The 16,796-nt window shown below is 46.2% G+C and overlaps 1 protein-coding gene across 1 annotated transcript in view; it reads right to left on the bottom strand.

Annotated features, from left to right (window-relative positions):
- OTOA (otoancorin) overlaps nt 1–16,796 on the bottom strand; it is an 84,139-nt gene that overhangs the window by 28,100 nt on the left and 39,243 nt on the right. Inside the window, exons 14-21 of the mRNA XM_027961995.3 lie at nt 16,246–16,413; nt 15,265–15,405; nt 13,595–13,653; nt 13,302–13,419; nt 10,084–10,157; nt 4,133–4,268; nt 2,982–3,172; nt 832–925 (exon numbers count right to left, since the gene is read on the bottom strand). Of these exons, the coding sequence (XP_027817796.2) occupies nt 832–925; nt 2,982–3,172; nt 4,133–4,268; nt 10,084–10,157; nt 13,302–13,419; nt 13,595–13,653; nt 15,265–15,405; nt 16,246–16,413 (981 nt within the window). The remainder of the gene's footprint in view (nt 1–831; nt 926–2,981; nt 3,173–4,132; nt 4,269–10,083; nt 10,158–13,301; nt 13,420–13,594; nt 13,654–15,264; nt 15,406–16,245; nt 16,414–16,796) is intronic.

The following is a 16,796-nucleotide window of genomic DNA, read 5'->3' as shown; positions in this document are numbered from 1 at the left end:
AAGTGTGTGGAGGTGCTTTGCAGTCTATCTGACTCTTGTTCAGTACATCCCCTCCTACCACACCCTCCACCTGCATGGAGGAAATTTCCTGCCCCACTAAGGTGGGCTTGATCATATCTTACTTTGGCTAGTGAAACGTAAGCCCAGGCTTTAAAGAGAACTGCACTTTGCCCTCCCTTTTGTAGAGTTTCAAATTTCCACAGCAAGAAAAACAGGTTCCAGGTAGCCTAGCCCCAGAGGCAGACTCATAGTCCCAGACCTACAGAGCAGTCAGCAAAAAATAAATGTTTCCTGTTGCATGCCATTGAGAGTGTGCAGCTTTGTTACACAGCAGGAGATGACTAGTACATGACCATTTGGCACACCTCTTAGCCTTGTCGAACTCTTGGGGAGTTGCTCCAAGGAGAGTGTTACATCCAAAGGCAATGCTCAATTAAGATTTGGTTTTAGATCAAATATGTTTGCCCATGTGACTCCACATACTGGACACACGTGTTGTGTACATATTGTGCTGATGCGTGTAAGCCCTCCAACGGACATGCATGTGGGAAGCACATAGATAGCAGAGTGGCAGCCAAATGACAGCTCCCAGGTCACACACATCTGCCTAGAAGCCACGTGAAAGGCTCAGAGGACCTTTAGCTGCTGCCTCACTGCCTTTCCCTGAACCTTGGGCATCCTGAAGTGGAGCTGGAAACATCCGAGCTCTTTGAGGCAGGGAAGAGGTTTCCAGAAAGACAAACTGACAGCAAACCCAAGGGAATATAACTAACCACATTTTTCTCTTCTTCAAACTCCTTCAGCCTTCTCTAAGATAGAACATTGAGGTACCTTTGTGGCAACAGAGCTTAATTCATCTCCTGAGAAAAGCACTAGAAAGGATCCTAAATCCTTCACTGTCTCGGCTGTCCAGTTCTGGGGGAGTCTAGGAGAGAGAATAAGCAGTAAATGGTAAGGTCGTGCTGTTGCCCTTGTCCCGCAGCATCTTTTTCTTTTAGGAAAAGATTATCTATATACCTGGAGAAGCTGTCAATCATGCGGTCCACATCCCTAACCAAGAAAACTGACATGTGATGTAGGCTGACCAATGAGAATCATCCTGGGGATTTTTGATGGAACTATGAAAGAAGCTCTCTTTCTTCTGGTATCTCTAGCAATAAAAAGGATATTGCAGGCGAATACTATCACCAAATGGAGAAAATAAAGGCCACATCCGAGAACACAGAGCTGAGAGGTGGGAGGAACATTTTCCTGATGACATCATTTGAGCCCCTGGATCCAGCCATGACTGAAGTCACATTCACTTCTAAACTCGACCAACTCCCATTTTTTAGTGTGAATTGAGCTCCTGAATTTCTTTCATTTGCATCAGAGTGTTTCCTTCCTCCCTTTCCTCAACAGAAAAGTAATGCTATATTTGTTCCTTTTATAATTACCATTATAAGTCTCATCCTATAGCAAGATAAAATTTCCTCTCAAACTTGGCAGAATAATAACTTGCCAGGATCCTGGCACTAACCCAGGATCCACTGTTATTCTTAAGGAGACACAAATGTCTACAGGGACGTACCCCACACTATCCCTAAAGGATGTCTGGTGATATCTCTAAAGGAGATCTGCCTAATTAGCAGTGATTATCCTTCTGCTAGGACCAAGGCAAACCATCCCTGGCCAAAAAACCTCCCTTTATCTCTTTCATTAACAATAATATCCCATTAGACTGTAAGTTCCATGACAACAGGTAATAACACATGTAATAACAACTGAATCTTCATTCCTTCTGATAAAACAGTTGTCAAATACTCAGTTCTATGGGCCGAGCACTGTTGTAAGTCCTTTGCATGCATTAACTCAGCTAATTGCAACAACAGCCCTGTGGGGACTCTCGCTGCCCCCATCCTGCAGATGCAAAAATAAAATGTGAAAAGACTAAGTAGCTTTTCCCAGATCACACAGGTGGTAGATGATAGAAAAATTTAACCTAGGGACTCAGGCTCCCAAGTCCCGGCTCTTAAACTGTATATAATATTAAGTGCCTGGGCCACAGTAACTACTCCAAAGACATTTGTTGTCTTACCATTAACTGATGTCTGCTGCTGCTGCTGCTAAGTTGCTTCAGTCATGTCTGACTCTGTGGGACCCCAGAGACAGCAGCCCACCAGAATCCCCGTCCCTGGGATTCTCCAGGCAAGAACACTGGAGTGGGTTGCCATTTCCTTCTCCAATGCATGAAAGTGAAAAGTGAAAGTGAAGTCGCTCAGTCGTATCCAACTCCTAGTGACCCCATGGACTGCAGCCTACCAGGCTTCTCCGTCTAGGCCGTAATCAAATCTGACCTAACTTCAGAAAATTCTGCATGGGAAAGGACAGCTCTATTTTCCCCCAGGGAGTTCTCACTCACCTAGAGCTGACAGTGCCTCAGTTATTTGTATTATCATTGTTGTTGTTGTTTTAACAACAATAATAATAACACCTCCTTGCATTTGTAAAGTGCCATCTTTTTTTTTTCAAAATTTATTTTTTGGCTGCATCTCACAGCATGTGGGATCTTAGTTTCCCAATCAGGGATTGAACCCACTCCCCTTGCCTTCAAAGCACGGTACTAGACCACCAGAGAAGTCCCATAAAGTGCCATCTTTTTCGAGACTCCTTCCCTTCCCATAAGCCAAGATGTATTGGTGACAACCACGTGAGGCCTGAAGAGAAGCTATCATTCTCACTTTATAGGGAATCTGAGAAGCCCATGGATGGAGGAGCCTGGTAGGCTACAGTCCACGGGGTCGCAAAGAGTCAGACACGACTGAGCGACTTCACCTTCACCTGAGTCCAAAAGAAGAAAGGTCAAGTTTCCAGAATAAATCCCAGGGTCTGACCTCATCACAAGTTAGAGACTCTGCTTTGAGGCGGAAGAGCCAGGGCCGGGGGCCCCTTGGCCAGAAGCCCCACCCCAGCCCCAGAGCCGAGCCTGGGGCCCTCCTCACCCATGCTGTTCCAGGAGCCTCAGCCTCACCGCCGCCTTCTGCTGGGAGCTGAGGTCCAGGCAGTCTCTGAGACCACGCAGGGCGGTGGCCCAGGCTCTGGGGGACAACTCGTGGCGGATGACGGCTGCTGGCAGGTGACAGAGCAAGTTCCCCAGGATGTCCACGGTATACTCGTCAGCAATGACGTAGCTCTGAAATTGACAAGTGGAGTTGGTGGAAAGGGCCTGTGGGGTTTCAGATCAGGATCCCATAAAATACTTCCTGACCCCAAACCTCACCAAGGTTCCAGGATCCGAACCACCTACCCTACCGTGGCTTCACACAAGGCCTAATTTCACCCCAAGGGAGTAGGCCTCAGAAGTCTGGGCGACCACACGAAGTGGGGGCAAGTGTGGGCAGAAGACGTGTCTATTGTGAGCACTCACTCACTCACTGAGGCTGCGGTCACTGTCGCTGGTGTTGCTCTGCGGACACCCCACTGTTCAGTACCCATTATGATGAGAGTACAGCAGTAACAGTACTTTCAAGTTTGTAGGCCCTTGGAAGCCTCCAAAGCTTTTTCTCAAAATGATAAAAATCGCTAACATTTATTCAGTGGTTACTGTGTGCTCGGCACTGTTGTAAGTGTTTCCAGGTCTTACTCTCTTCATCTTCAAAGTAACTGTACAAGTACTAATATCATCCACTTTTTCAAGATAAAGAAACTGCCAGCTTGGCCCTTTGAGCCTTTGCATTAAACAATATATTACCTATTTCATGTCCTCAAGAGCTCTATGAACAAAGTGCTACTGTACCCATTTTACAGATGAGGAGACTGAGGTTCAAGGACGGGAAGTGACCTGCCCAAAGCCACAAAACCAACCACTGGCAGAGACTCGTCCAGAGCCCAGGCTCTGTGTACTGTGCTCTTTCCAGTCCTCCAGGGCAGCCTCCCCTCATTCAGGCCCCAGAATGGAAGTCCCCAGAACCAGTGGCCAAGAGTGTCGACCCAGTGGTTTCAGAGCCAGCTTTGAGACCCACAAATCAAACTTCCAGCCCTCACATCAGACCTGAGAACCCAGCCAGCTCCCCTGAGGGCTCCCCAGGATGCCCTCAGGCCCCAGAGGGGAAGGGTCACGAGTCAAAGTGTCACCCAGGAAGAGTTTCCTTACCAGGCACTGCTGCACTTTCTTGAGGACGGAATTTTTTTTGTGGGAATCCAAAACCAAGGAGTCCAACTGACTCTTCCCCAGGCTGATCAGGAAGGGCACACACTGAGAAGCTGGGAGAGAAGCCAGGTAGCGAGCCCTGGAGAGAGACGGGAGAATGAGGGAAGGAAAACAGGGGCTGCTCTGTATTTGCCCAAGAGCCTATCACAGAGCTGATCCTTAAGTGTTGGTTCTCCCCAGTGATGTCCTGGCTCCTTTGAGCAGGGAGCAAGCCTCCCATTCATCATTTTTCTTTTTTACTGGCAGGAAACAAACTTCCCATAATGCTCTTCTCTCACAGGTGGAAACAAGTTTCCCATCATGCTCCTCTTCCATGACCCAACAGCAAGATATGAGAACAGGCTCTCCATAGACAGAAGCTGCCTGCTGGACTGGTTGAGGGGGAATGAGGAGAAAGGAAATGAAAAACCAGAAGAAGAAAGAGACAAAGAGGAGAAAAAAATGAAATAGAAAGTGGAGGGAAAAAGATGAGGAGAGAGGGGGAGAGAAATGACTCCCAATTCCGTCAACTCCAGGATTCTCTAGGGCAAAGAAACAGAGACCAGTTAATAAAACACATTATTTCATCTAGTAATGGATGGAAGGAAGAAAATTAAATGGCTCTATCATGAAGGATGATATGGGGACCAGCCAGGGAAGCCCCTCTGAAAGGAGTACTGTTTGAGCTGAGAACTCTCCTCCAAGCTCTTGACCTTATATTCTCAAGATAAGCAATATTTCCCCCAATGGGGAGAAACTGGTTCAGGGAGAAAGAGGGAATGGGGGTGGGGAATATTCATTATTACAGTGATTTGTGACCTGCCAAAGCTCGATCCTACTTAACACAATCTTACTCCTTATAATTTCTGTCATTATGGAGAAATTAAATTTTTCTCCTTTGGGAGGCAATAATGAAATAAAGGTTGAGAAAGATCCATGTGGCATCATTGCCACTTCACTATTCCAAAACCACATTCAACCTCCTCCTTTCAAACATGTTTTGCCTTCTCTCTGCCATCCAAGACTCCTTCATTTCTTTATCCTTAAATCTTCCTTTGCTGACTCCTCAATAATACTCAAATCTGTTCTTGTCTCTCCATTCCTAATGTCATTGTCTTATTTATTTTTTCATTCATTCCATCAGAGGGCTTCCCTGGTAGCTCAGACAGTAAAGAATCTGCTTGCAATGCAAGATACCTGGATTCAACCCCTGGGTTGGGAAGATACCCTGGAGAAGGGAATGGCAACCCACTCCAGTATTCTTGCCTGGATAGTTCCATGGACAGAGGAGCCTGGCAGGCTACAGTTCAGTTCAGTTCGGTTCGGTTGCTCAGTTGTGTCCGACTCTTTGCAACCCCACGAATCGCAGCATGCCTGGCCTCCCTGACCATCACCATCTCCCAGAGTTCACTCAAACTCACATCCATTGAGTCAGTGATGCCATCCAGCCATCTCATCCTCTGTCGTCCCCTTCTCCTCCTGCCCCCAATCCCTCCCAATCAGGGTCTTTTCCAATGAGTCAGCTCCTTGCATGAGGTGGCCAAAGTATTGGAGTTTCAGCCTCAACATCAGTCCTTCCAATGAACACCCAGGACTGATCTCCTTTAGGATGGACTGGTTGGATCTCCTTACAGTCCAAGGGACTCTCAAGAGTCTTCTCCAACACCACAGTTCAAAAGCATCAATTCTTCGGTGCTCAGCTTTCTTCCAAGTCCAACTCTCACATCCATATATGACCACTGGAAAAACCACAGCTTTGACTAGATGGACCTTTGTTGGCAAAGTAATATCTCTGCTTTTTAATATGATATATACGTTTGTCATAACTTTCCTTTTAAGGAGTAAGCATCTTTTAATTTCGTGGCTGCAATCAACATCTGCAGTGATTTTGGAGCCCCCAAAAATAAAGTCTGACACTGTTTCCCCATCTATTTCCCATGAAGTGATGGGACCAGATGCCATGATCTTCGTTTTCTGAATGTTGAGCTTGAAGCCAACTTTTTCACTCTCCTCTTTCACTTTCATCAAGAGGCTTTTAGTTCCTCTTCACTTTCTGCCATAAGGGTGGTGTCATCTGCATATCTGAGGTTATTGATATTTCTCCTGGCAACCTTGAGGTTATTGATATTTCTCCTGGCAATCTTGATTCCAGCTTGTGCTTCTTCCAGCCCAGCGTTTCTCATGATGTACTCTGTATATAAGTTAAATAAGCAGGGTGACAATATACAGCCTTGACGTACTCCTTTTCCTGTTTGGAACCAGTCTGTTGTTCCATGTCCAGTTTAAACTATTGCTTCCTGACCTGCATATATGTTTCTCAAAAGGCAGGTCAGGTGGTCTGGTATTCCCATCTCTTGAAGAATTTTCCATAGTTTATTGTGATACACACAGTCAAGACTAGGCTTTGGCATAGTCAGTGAAGCAGAAATAGATGTTTTTCTGGAACTCTCTTGCTTTTTCAATGATCCAGTGGATGTTGGCAATTTGATCTCTGGTTCTTCTGCCTTTCCTAAAACCAGCTTGAACATCTGGAAATTCATGGTTCACATATTGCTAAAGCCTGGCTTGGAGAATTTTGAGCATTACTTTACTAGCATGTGAGATGAGTGCAATTGTGCGGTAGTTTGAGCATTCTTTGGCATTGCCTTTCTTTGGGATTGGAATGAAAACTGACCTTCTCCAGTCCTGTGGCCACTACTGAGTTTTCCAAATGTGCTGGCATATTGAGGGCAGCACTTTCACAGCATCATCTTTCAGGATTTGAAATAGCTCAACTGGAATTCCATCACCTCCACTAGCTTTGTTCATAATGATGCTCTCTAAGGCCCACTTGACTTCACATTCCAGGATGTCTGGCTCTAGGTGAATGATCACACCATCATGATTATCTGGGTCGTGAAGATCTTTTTTGTACAGTTCTTCTGTGTATTCTTGCCATCTCTTCTTAATATCTTCTGCTTCTGTTAGGTCCATACCATTTCTGTCCTTTATCGAGCCCATCTTTGCATGAAATGTTCCCTCGGTATCTCTAATTGTCTTGAAGAGATCTCTAGTCTTCTGCATTCTGTCGTTTTCCTCTATTTCTTTGCATTGATTGCTGAGGAAGGCTTTCTTATCTCTTCTTGCTATTCTTTGGAACTCTGCATTCACATGCTTATATCTTTCCTTTTCTCCTTTGCTTTTTGCTTCTCTTTTTTTCACAGCTATTTGTAAGGCCTCCTCAGACAGCCATTTTGCTTTTTTGCATTTCTTTTCCATGGGGATGGTCTTGATCCCTGTCTCCTGTACAATGTCACAAACCTCCGTTCATAGTTCATCAGGCACTCTATCTATCAGATCTAGTCCCTTAAATCTATTTCTCACTTCCACTGTATAATCATAAGGGATTTGATTTAGGTCATACCTGAAAGGTCTAGTGGTTTTCCCTATTTTCTTCAATTTAAGTCTGAATTTGGCAATAAGGAGTTCATGATCTGAGCCACAGTCAGCTCCCGGTCTTGTTTTTGCTGACTGTATAGAGCTTCTCCATCTTTGGCTGCAAAGAATATAATCAATCTGATTTCAGTGTTGACCACCTGGTGATGTCCATGTGTAGAGTCTTCTCTTGTGTTGTTGGAAGAGGGTGTTTGCTATGACCAGTGCATTCTCTTGGCAAAACTCTATTAGCCTTTGCCCTGCTTCATTCTGTACTCCAAGGCCAAATTTGCCTGTTATTCCAGGTGTTTCTTGACTTCCTACTTTTGCATTCCAGTCCCCTATAATGAAAAGGACATCTTTTTTTGGGTGTTAGTTCTAAAAGGTCTTGTAGGTCTTCACAGAACCATTCAACTTCAGTTCTTCAGCATTACTGGTTGGGGCATAGGCTTGGATTACTGTGATATTGAATGGTTTGCCTTGGAAACTAACAGAGATCATTCTGTTGTTTTTGAGACTGTGTCCAAGTACTGCATTTCTGACTCTTTTGTTGACCATTATGGCTACTCCATTTCTTCTAACAGATTCCTGCCCACAGTAGTAGATATAATGGTCATCTGAGTTAAATTCACTCATTCCAGTCCATTTTAGTTTGCTGATTCCTAGAATGTCGACGTTCACTCTTGCCATCTCCAGTTTGACCGCTTCCAATGTGCCTTGATTCATGGACTTAACATCCCAGGTTCCTATGCAATATTGCTCTTTACAGCTTTGGACCTTTCTTCTATCACCAGTCACATCCACAAGTGAGTATTGTTTTTGCTTTGGCTCCTTCCCTTCATTCTTTCTGGAGTCATTTCTCCACTGATCTCCTGTAGCATATTGGGCACCTACAGACCTGGGGAGTTCCTCTTTCAGTATCCTATCATTTTACCTTTTCATACCGTTCATGAGGTTCTCAAGGCAAGAATACTGAAGTGGTTTGCCATTCCCTTCTCCAGTGGACCACATTCTGTCAAGCTACAGTTCACGGGGTCACAAAGCGTCGGACATGACTGTGCGACTAACACTTTCACTTTCACACTTTACTTTTACTCATTCAGCAAATATATAAAGAGCATCTGTGGCATGCCAGGGCTTCCCAGGTGGCACTAGTGGTAAAGAACCCGCTTTCCAGCACAGAGGATGTAAAGAGACATGGGTTCAATCCCTGGATCAGGAAGATCCCCTGGAGAAGGCCATTGCAACTCACTCCAGTCTTCTTGCCAGGAGAACCTCATGGACAGAGGAGCCTAGTGGGCTACAGTCCATAGGGTAGCAAAGAGTTGGACACAGCTGAAGTGACTTAGCAGGCATGCCTGCTGTATGCCAAGCACTGTGCTGGGCACCAGCTACCAACATGAATAAGACATGAGCGGCAGGTCCCTACCGTCAGGATTCTCTAGGGGGAAGAAACACAGAGACCAATTAATAAAACAGATTATTTCAGCTAGTAATGAATGGAAGGAAGAAAATTAAATGGCTCTATCATGGAGGATGATGTGGGGACAGCCAGGGGAACCCCTCTGAAGGGAGTGCTGTTTGAGCTGAGACAGGGGTATGTGTAATAAGACAACCGTGCCAAGGTCAAGTTTATAGAAATAAGCCGCCACTGTCTCTCTTCTTCCAGCCAGGCCCCCCGCACTCCATCCTCTCTATGGACCGTGATGATGATCTCTCTGAAACATAGAACTGTGCCCAGAATACAAAACATCCCGGAGTGTCACACAAGCCCTCCCTGACCTCTCTGGCCTTCTCATTTGAGCCCCTGGATCCAGCTATGCCTGGAGTCCACCCCTGGATTTTCCTGAACACAAAATTACCTTTTATTGTCTAAGCCAGTTTGAGTTAAGGTTCTGTTACTTTCAATCAAATATCAACTTGATATTATAGTTGGCTTAACGCTTGTCTGTTTTTCCTCCATGAGAATGTAGGCTTTTATAAGGGGAAAATTGACTTACCTCTTAAAACTTAGTATGTAGTAAGTACTCGACAAATATTTTTAATTCAGTGAAGACAATGGCAGCAAAAGAAGGAAGAGGGAAATAAAGAGAAACAGAGAGAAACTGTGTCCAGACCATATTTAAAAAGCAGGGCTGCCCCCCAGGCCTGAACACCCACTCATCTTAGGAGAAATCCCACTGTCCACATTAGTCCTGATTCCCCTGCCTGGACCCAGCCATGAAGCCAGCTCAGATGTGACCTGCTTTACTGGCGTTCACTCATTCAAGCTCAGGTTGCCTTGGCTTTGGTTTTTCAATAACAAGAAAAAGCAAGAGAGTCTGCCTGAAACATCAACATGGGGCTCAGAATTTATATGCTGGACCTCAAGGATTTAACAGTCGAAGGCACTCCCTACTTGCTTCCAGTTCGTCACCAACACCCAGGGAAAGAGAGTCACTTTGGCTTGGAGGACACCCGCCAATCATACTGCCGAAAAGGGGGACTTGGTGTTCACTTACGGAAGTGCAGCCAAGAGGAAGGGTGGCATAGAGGACCTGGAAACCTCCCAGTATTTCCACGCCAAACAGTTAACCTGAAAGATTAAAGCAGTTCTAGAAATTGAGCCCAATAAGACCAAACACAGATTGTGCTTTCGGAGGGTCAGACACTGTTCTAAGTGCTTTGAATACGTTCACTTATTAACTTATATGTTCACTTTAACACCCTAAGATGTAGGTAACGGTATTACACCAAGTTTATGGATGAGGAAACTGGGGCAAGAACAAGATGCCCACAAAAATTTAAGTCTGAGAATGCTCACCACAGTTTCTTTTATAACTACAAATGAGATGTGACCTTAAGATACAGCACTAGGGAACTAAGTAAATTATAGTATAGTCATATGGTGGAATATTACACAACCATTTTGTTTCCATATGGTAGATTTCTGTGTGTGTGTATCATATAAATTTAAACAGAACGTTGTGTATGGTATGAGCTTATTTGTGTTTTTTAAATTACATGTAGATATGCTTTAGATATACCAAAAATTCTCCAAGTCAATAGCAAACTTCCTCTGTAGTTATACCTCTGAAGCCGCATGACTTACATTTGAGGCAGGATAAATCCACGTTGCAGGAGCTGTCCTCAGGATCATGGGATGGTTAAGTAGCATCCCTGGCCTCTACCTACTAGATGCCAGTAGCATCTTCCCCAGGTGTCATGAAAACAGGTGTTTCCAGATATGTCCAAACGGTTCCCTATTGAGAACTATGCTCTAGGAGAAATTTTACTTTCTCTCTATTGTTTTGTTTTATAATAATTATGTGTTTTCAGCAAAAAGATAAACAATAAAGGCAAATTTTCTAATTACTGGTATCTGAAGGTTCTTAGAACTGGGCAGAGTCAGGTAAGGAGGTTTATGGAGACATCTCTTCCTATTTGAAGGTGCAGGTATTCCTCAAAGAGGGCCTGAACTCCATCCATTGCATCAGTTGGATGAGTGGAAGGAGACAGCCACGCCAAGGTCCAGGTTACAGAAATTACCTGCTTCCCGCCCTACCCGGGCAAGGCTTTTTGTAGATTTCAGTGGTTCTCACCAGGGAACTGTTAAAATGAAAAGTATCAGGCTTCACACCAGGAGCCCCAGGGAAACTCCACAAGTGGGGCTCTGTATTCTTCAAGTTTTGCTGAGGTATAATCAATATGCAGAGAATTACACATATTTAATGCATACTCTTTGATGAGACGAGCACAGGCAAACACCCGTGATGGCAAGCACACAGTCAGGGTAATAGGCGTGCCCAGCATCTCCCAAAGTGTCCTTCTGTCCCTTTGCTTTGGTTCTTTAGAAAGAGCACATAACTTGAGAGCAACCCTCTTAGCAAATTGTGAAGTGCAGATACCATACTGTGAACTGCAGGTGCTGTGTGGTACTGCTAACAGCTGCTGCTAAGTCACTCCAGTCATGTCTGGCTCTGTGCAACCCCATAGACGGCAGCCCACTAGGCTCCCCCGTCCCTGGGATTCTCCAGGCAAGAACACTGGAGTGGGTTGCCATTTCCTTCTCCAATGCATGAAAGTGAAAAGTGAAAGTGAAGTCGGGCAGTCGTGCCCGACTCTTAGCAACCCCATGGACTGTAGCCCACCAGGCTCCTCCACCCATGGGATTTTCCAGGCAAGAGCACTGGAGTGGGGTGCCATCGCCTTCTCCGCTGTGTGGTACAGCACATCACAGCTCACTCACCCAGCAGAACTGAAACGCGCTGCACAGCAAACAAGCCTTCCCAGCAGTGCTGATGCAAGCTCGGCTTTGAGAACCACTGAGAGAACAAACGATCCGAGGGAATGACAGACTTCATTAAAATTTTGCACATTATTCTAATGATTTCAAAGGATTATATAGTTGGCTTTACCCTTCCTGGCTCTCGGGGAGAAATTTCTCTTTTCATTTTGCAAATATTTTGCAAATTGTTGCAAATATTTTCTAATTTTCCTTGTTATGGCTGCTTAGATACACCCAACATTTAAAAGTGGGACATTTAACTTCCAAATACATGGGTGTTTTTAAGTATCCTTGATATTAATTTTCTCATTTAAATGCTTTCTTCTCTGCAATCACCCTCTTTGTTTTTTCAGTCTTTTAACTTTATTGAGGTTTTCAATGGCTAAGTCAAAGAGCTCTCTCAGTAAATGTTACATTGCACATGAAAATATGTGGGTTATTTTCAAATATCTTCTAATATTGATCTCTAACACAATTCCACAGTGATAAGAGAACAGACCCTGTATGGCTTCAATGCCTTTAGACCAGGAAATGTTTGCACTTTGTTTTTATGTCCCTGGATATGTTCCAGTGTCTCCTGAGTTATGGTCTACAAGAACTTGAATAGAATCTATATCCTGCTGTTGTGTGAAAATTGTATAAATCTTAATTATGTTGAATTGGTTCATAATGCTTTTCAGGTCTACTATAAACTTTCTGCCTACTCATTCTACTAATTTTTGAGAGTTTGATATAGAAACTCCAATCTGAAATTATCTACTTAAAAAAATAATTGTAATATATAGTGGAGCTGTGTGTGACTTCGTTCTGTATTTTCCAAGTCTCCTTGGAAATGTGTTATCATACTTTCATAATTTAAAAAAGAAAAAGAAAAAATATAAGATTTTTTAAAATAATAAAAAATAAAAATATATGGAAGGGGAAAAAAAGAAAATGTTATTGCTTGGAAACATTTCATTCAGATCTGAAATGCACAGGCCATGTGCTCACCCTCTCAGACACTATACAGCTCGCTGCTTACACTCCAAGTCCAAACGCTGCTCCCCAGGCCTGCTTTACCTTGCTTAGATACAGTGAAAATCAGGCACTGCTTCTGGTCTCCCCAAAGAGTTAAAGAGGCTACCCCTGGAAAGGGTAGGAAGGCAGATGAGGGTGTGAGGAGCACTCCCAGGAGCATAATTGTGAACATGCAAAAATGGTCTACTTGCCAGCTGAAATCTGAGGTTCGCATCTGGGTATAGAATAGCCCGTCTGCTGAGACTCTGGCTGCAGAGGCATGGGTGTGTGGAGCTTTTAAAAGAGAAATTAGAGAAAAGCTGGCTCAATACCTGGCCCCATATCATCACCTGCATCAGTGATCCTGGCACGAGTATCTTAAGACACCACAGTTAATCCACCCGGTGACCGGGGTAGGGAGAGAGAATGAGAAGCAGGGAAGGGCTTTGATGGTACCTGATACGGTGAAAGCAGAGAGAAGTTGTTCTCGAAATACTGGAAGTGAGCCAGAAAGGAGTCAGCGCTCATGGCGTCAATGTGGGGGCACGTCACACCTTTGAGCAGCTGCCCTGCACTAGAAAACGAGATAAGGGGCCCAGGAGAAAGGGGTGGCAGGGAAGAAGAAAGAAGGAGCAAGAGCCGGCAGATCTGATCCGACACCCACGGCAGGCGGGACTTCGACTCTCCCTCCTGGGGAATCAGGCTCCAGGAGAGGGAGACTGCAGTGGGCGCGTCAGTCCCAGGCTCACCTCAGGAGCTCCTCAGGTCTCCTGGTCGTTTCTGACAGAAGCTCAAACAGGAACAAGGCCTGAGGGAAGAGGATGATTGCCACGTTGATGGAGCACTCATGGGCCATCATCATGAGTCCTATGCTCCCATTTCACAGATGGGAAAATGGAAGCTTTGTTATTTACCTAGAATCACACAATTGTAGGAATCCCCCGGTGGCTCAGAGTCTGCCTGCAATGCAGGAGGCCCGAGTTCCATCCCTGGTTCAGGAAGACCCCCTGGAGAAGGAAATGGCAACCCACTCCAGTAGTCTCGCCTGGAAAATCCCATGAATGGAGGAGCCTGGAGGGCTACAGTCCACAGCATTCCAAAGAGTCAGACACGACTGAGCGACTTCACTTTCACTTTCACACAGTCGCTAAGCAGCCGGGCTGGAATTTGAGCTGGTGTCCAGTGATTGCAGAGCTCTCACACCCTAGGTGGTCCAGGAGGTGAACGAGGAGCAAAGTCAAGACAGAGAGGAGGGAGGTTTGCTTCCTGTGCTCAGAGAAGCCGCTGCCCAGTTGAGGACCCCCTGCAGCCCCTATTTCATGCCCACCTGCTGGTTCCTGAACACAGCATTCCAGGAAGTAAAACTGATGATGACTAGACCAGGATGGGCTAGAAAGTTCCATAGATAAAGAATCTCCTGGGTCTTCCCTGGTGGTCCAGGGGTCAAGACTCCACACTCCCAGTGCAGGGTGCCTGGGTTCAATCCCTGATCAGGGAACTAGATCCCACATGCTGCAGCTAAGATTTTGTGGCCCCTTCAACCTCTCTGAGCTCAGCAAGTTGCCTGTCTAAGCAGCTCACTCCCCACCCCCTGGAACCCCTGCCTGCTCCCCTGGCTTACTGTCTCCTTACCACTCATCAGCATCTATCATCTAATAGGGCACACATTTATTCCCTGGAGTACCAGCGGTTAGGATGCCATGCTCTCATTGCCAAAGACCCAGGTTCGATCCCTGGTTGGGAAACTTACATCCCACAAGCCCTACAGAGGGATCAAAAAAAAACAGGTAGCAGGGCATACATTTAACTACTGATCTTTTGTACTATCTCCCTTATTAGGAAGGAAGCTCCCTTCACTTCCGTGTCCCCAGGACTACGAACAGCACCTGGCACCTGAGAGGGGAGAGAAGCGGCCAGGGGCTCCATTAACACTATGAATGAATGAATGAATGCAAGTCAGAGGAAGTTCAAGGGCCTCCAGAGCACAACTCTTCCCAGGCGGCCCCAGTAGTAACTGCTCTCATGTACAGTGCATGCCCAGCAGAGTCTCATGAGAGATGAGCCCCATTTTGCAGATGAGAAAACTGAGGCCATGGGAGGCAAAGCAGTGACCCCAAAGTTAATCAACAGTAGCCCTGGAATTCACACTTGGGTTTCATCTAACTTAACACTATTCTGCCTCCTGAGTTTGTTGCTGTTGTTCAGACACCAAGTCATGCCTGACTCTTCCCAAGCCCATGGACTACAGCACACCAGGCTTCCCTGTCCTTTACCACCATCTCCCGGAGTATGCCCAAGTTCATGAGTTTACTCACACAGAAATAAGTTTGTTTTACCAAGTACCAAGTTAACCTTAGAACAGACTTTCCCATAAGACAATCAGAAGTCCAGGCACCACCTCTGGGCATTGCAGTCATACCTGACTCCTCCGGATCTCCTTTGCCTTCAGGACTGTGGAGTTGAATCCAGGTTCCCTCCATAAATCAAAGAGAGACACTTCCTTAAAGAAAGCGCCCTGTATTTCAACAATGCCAGAGACAGTATCGCCCGCTTCCATCACCTGTCAAAAGTGGAAAGAAGCATAATAACAAGTTTGCAGAGGATGGACTGAGTGTTGGGTGAGGGCCAGGCGAGTGCTTCATGGGCAATAAGTCCCACCAGATCTGCTCAGCAACCCAATGAGGTGGGGACAGTCCTTATCCCCATTTTACAGGTAAGAAAACCAAAGCTTAACGAGTAATTGGCTGAAATTTGATAACGTGAGATTCAAGCCCAACTCTGTCTTATTCCAAAACCCACACCCTTTAACCATAAGAGCTACAGCGATCTGCAAGGTATTGGTATTTTAGGCCCAACCCTTTGAGTTGCTTTCTTAGCAGACTGTGCAATTAGACATGGCAGGTCCAACGGGATATGATGCCCAGAAGACCCACTGCAAGTGAGGGCGAGAAATGTGGACATGGCTTTGGAACAGGAAAGGGGGGCCTTTCTGAAGCACTAGGGGAATACTCTTGCCTGGAAAATCCCATGGACGGAGGAGCCTGGTAGGCTGCCGTCTATGGGGTTGCACAGAGTCAGACACGACTGAAGCGACTTAGCAGCAGGGGAATTCAGGATTCATTTCCACATTTGAAAACCAAACCCCTAAAACATTATGACAGCAAGAAATCCAACTGAAGAAAAGTGTTCCGGATTCAGCTTGCTGGGGACAGCACCAGAGTCTGGGGAGAATCAGGTTCGACCCCAGAGGCACTTTCCAGAAAGGAAGGGAGGTGGGCATCAGAAGAAGGCATTCTCCAGGCTTAGAACAACCCCACCCAAAGACAGAGCCCCCTCACAAAGTCCCAAAACCACACGCCTGAGAGCCCCAGGGGCTGCGGACCAGACATCTTCCTCTCACCTTGCTCAGGACACCGTGCTGCTGGGCAGGTGACAAGTCGGACACATGCAGGGAGGTGGCGCTTCTTAGGAGCTGCATGAGGTCCCTGCGGTCCATGGCGTGGAAGGCCTGCGTGCCCACCCCAGTCAGCAGCACGCCCATCTGACTGACGTTGTAGAAGGACAGCACCTGGGGGCGCCGGCAAGGGAGGGTGAGGACCAGCCTCGGGGCTGCACCTCAAGGGCGTGTACCAGGCCCCACTGCAGGCTGGGCATCCGGAGGGGCGCTGGGGCACCACTGTGAGCAAGACACAAGCTGCCCTCCCAGACCCCCCTCCTTCCATCAGGAAAGAGACCTAAATATCAAAACACAACACAGAGGTAACCATGCCGCTGGGGTAACCACTATGCCATCCAAGGCCACAGCAGAATTAATAAAGAGCAGTGGAGGAGGGCAAGGCAATCCACTGCAGTACTCTTGCCCGGAGAAACCCCATGGACAGAGGAGCCTGGTGGGCTGCAGTCCACAGGGTCACAAAGAGCTGGACACGACTGAGCGACTAAGCACCGCAC

The sequence above is a fragment of the Ovis aries genome, chromosome 24 (assembly GCF_016772045.2).
Source record: "Ovis aries strain OAR_USU_Benz2616 breed Rambouillet chromosome 24, ARS-UI_Ramb_v3.0, whole genome shotgun sequence".
Classification (NCBI taxonomy): Eukaryota; Metazoa; Chordata; class Mammalia; order Artiodactyla; family Bovidae; genus Ovis; species Ovis aries.
Note: the sequence above shows the minus strand (reverse complement) of the source record. Positions and strands in the feature narration are given on the sequence as shown.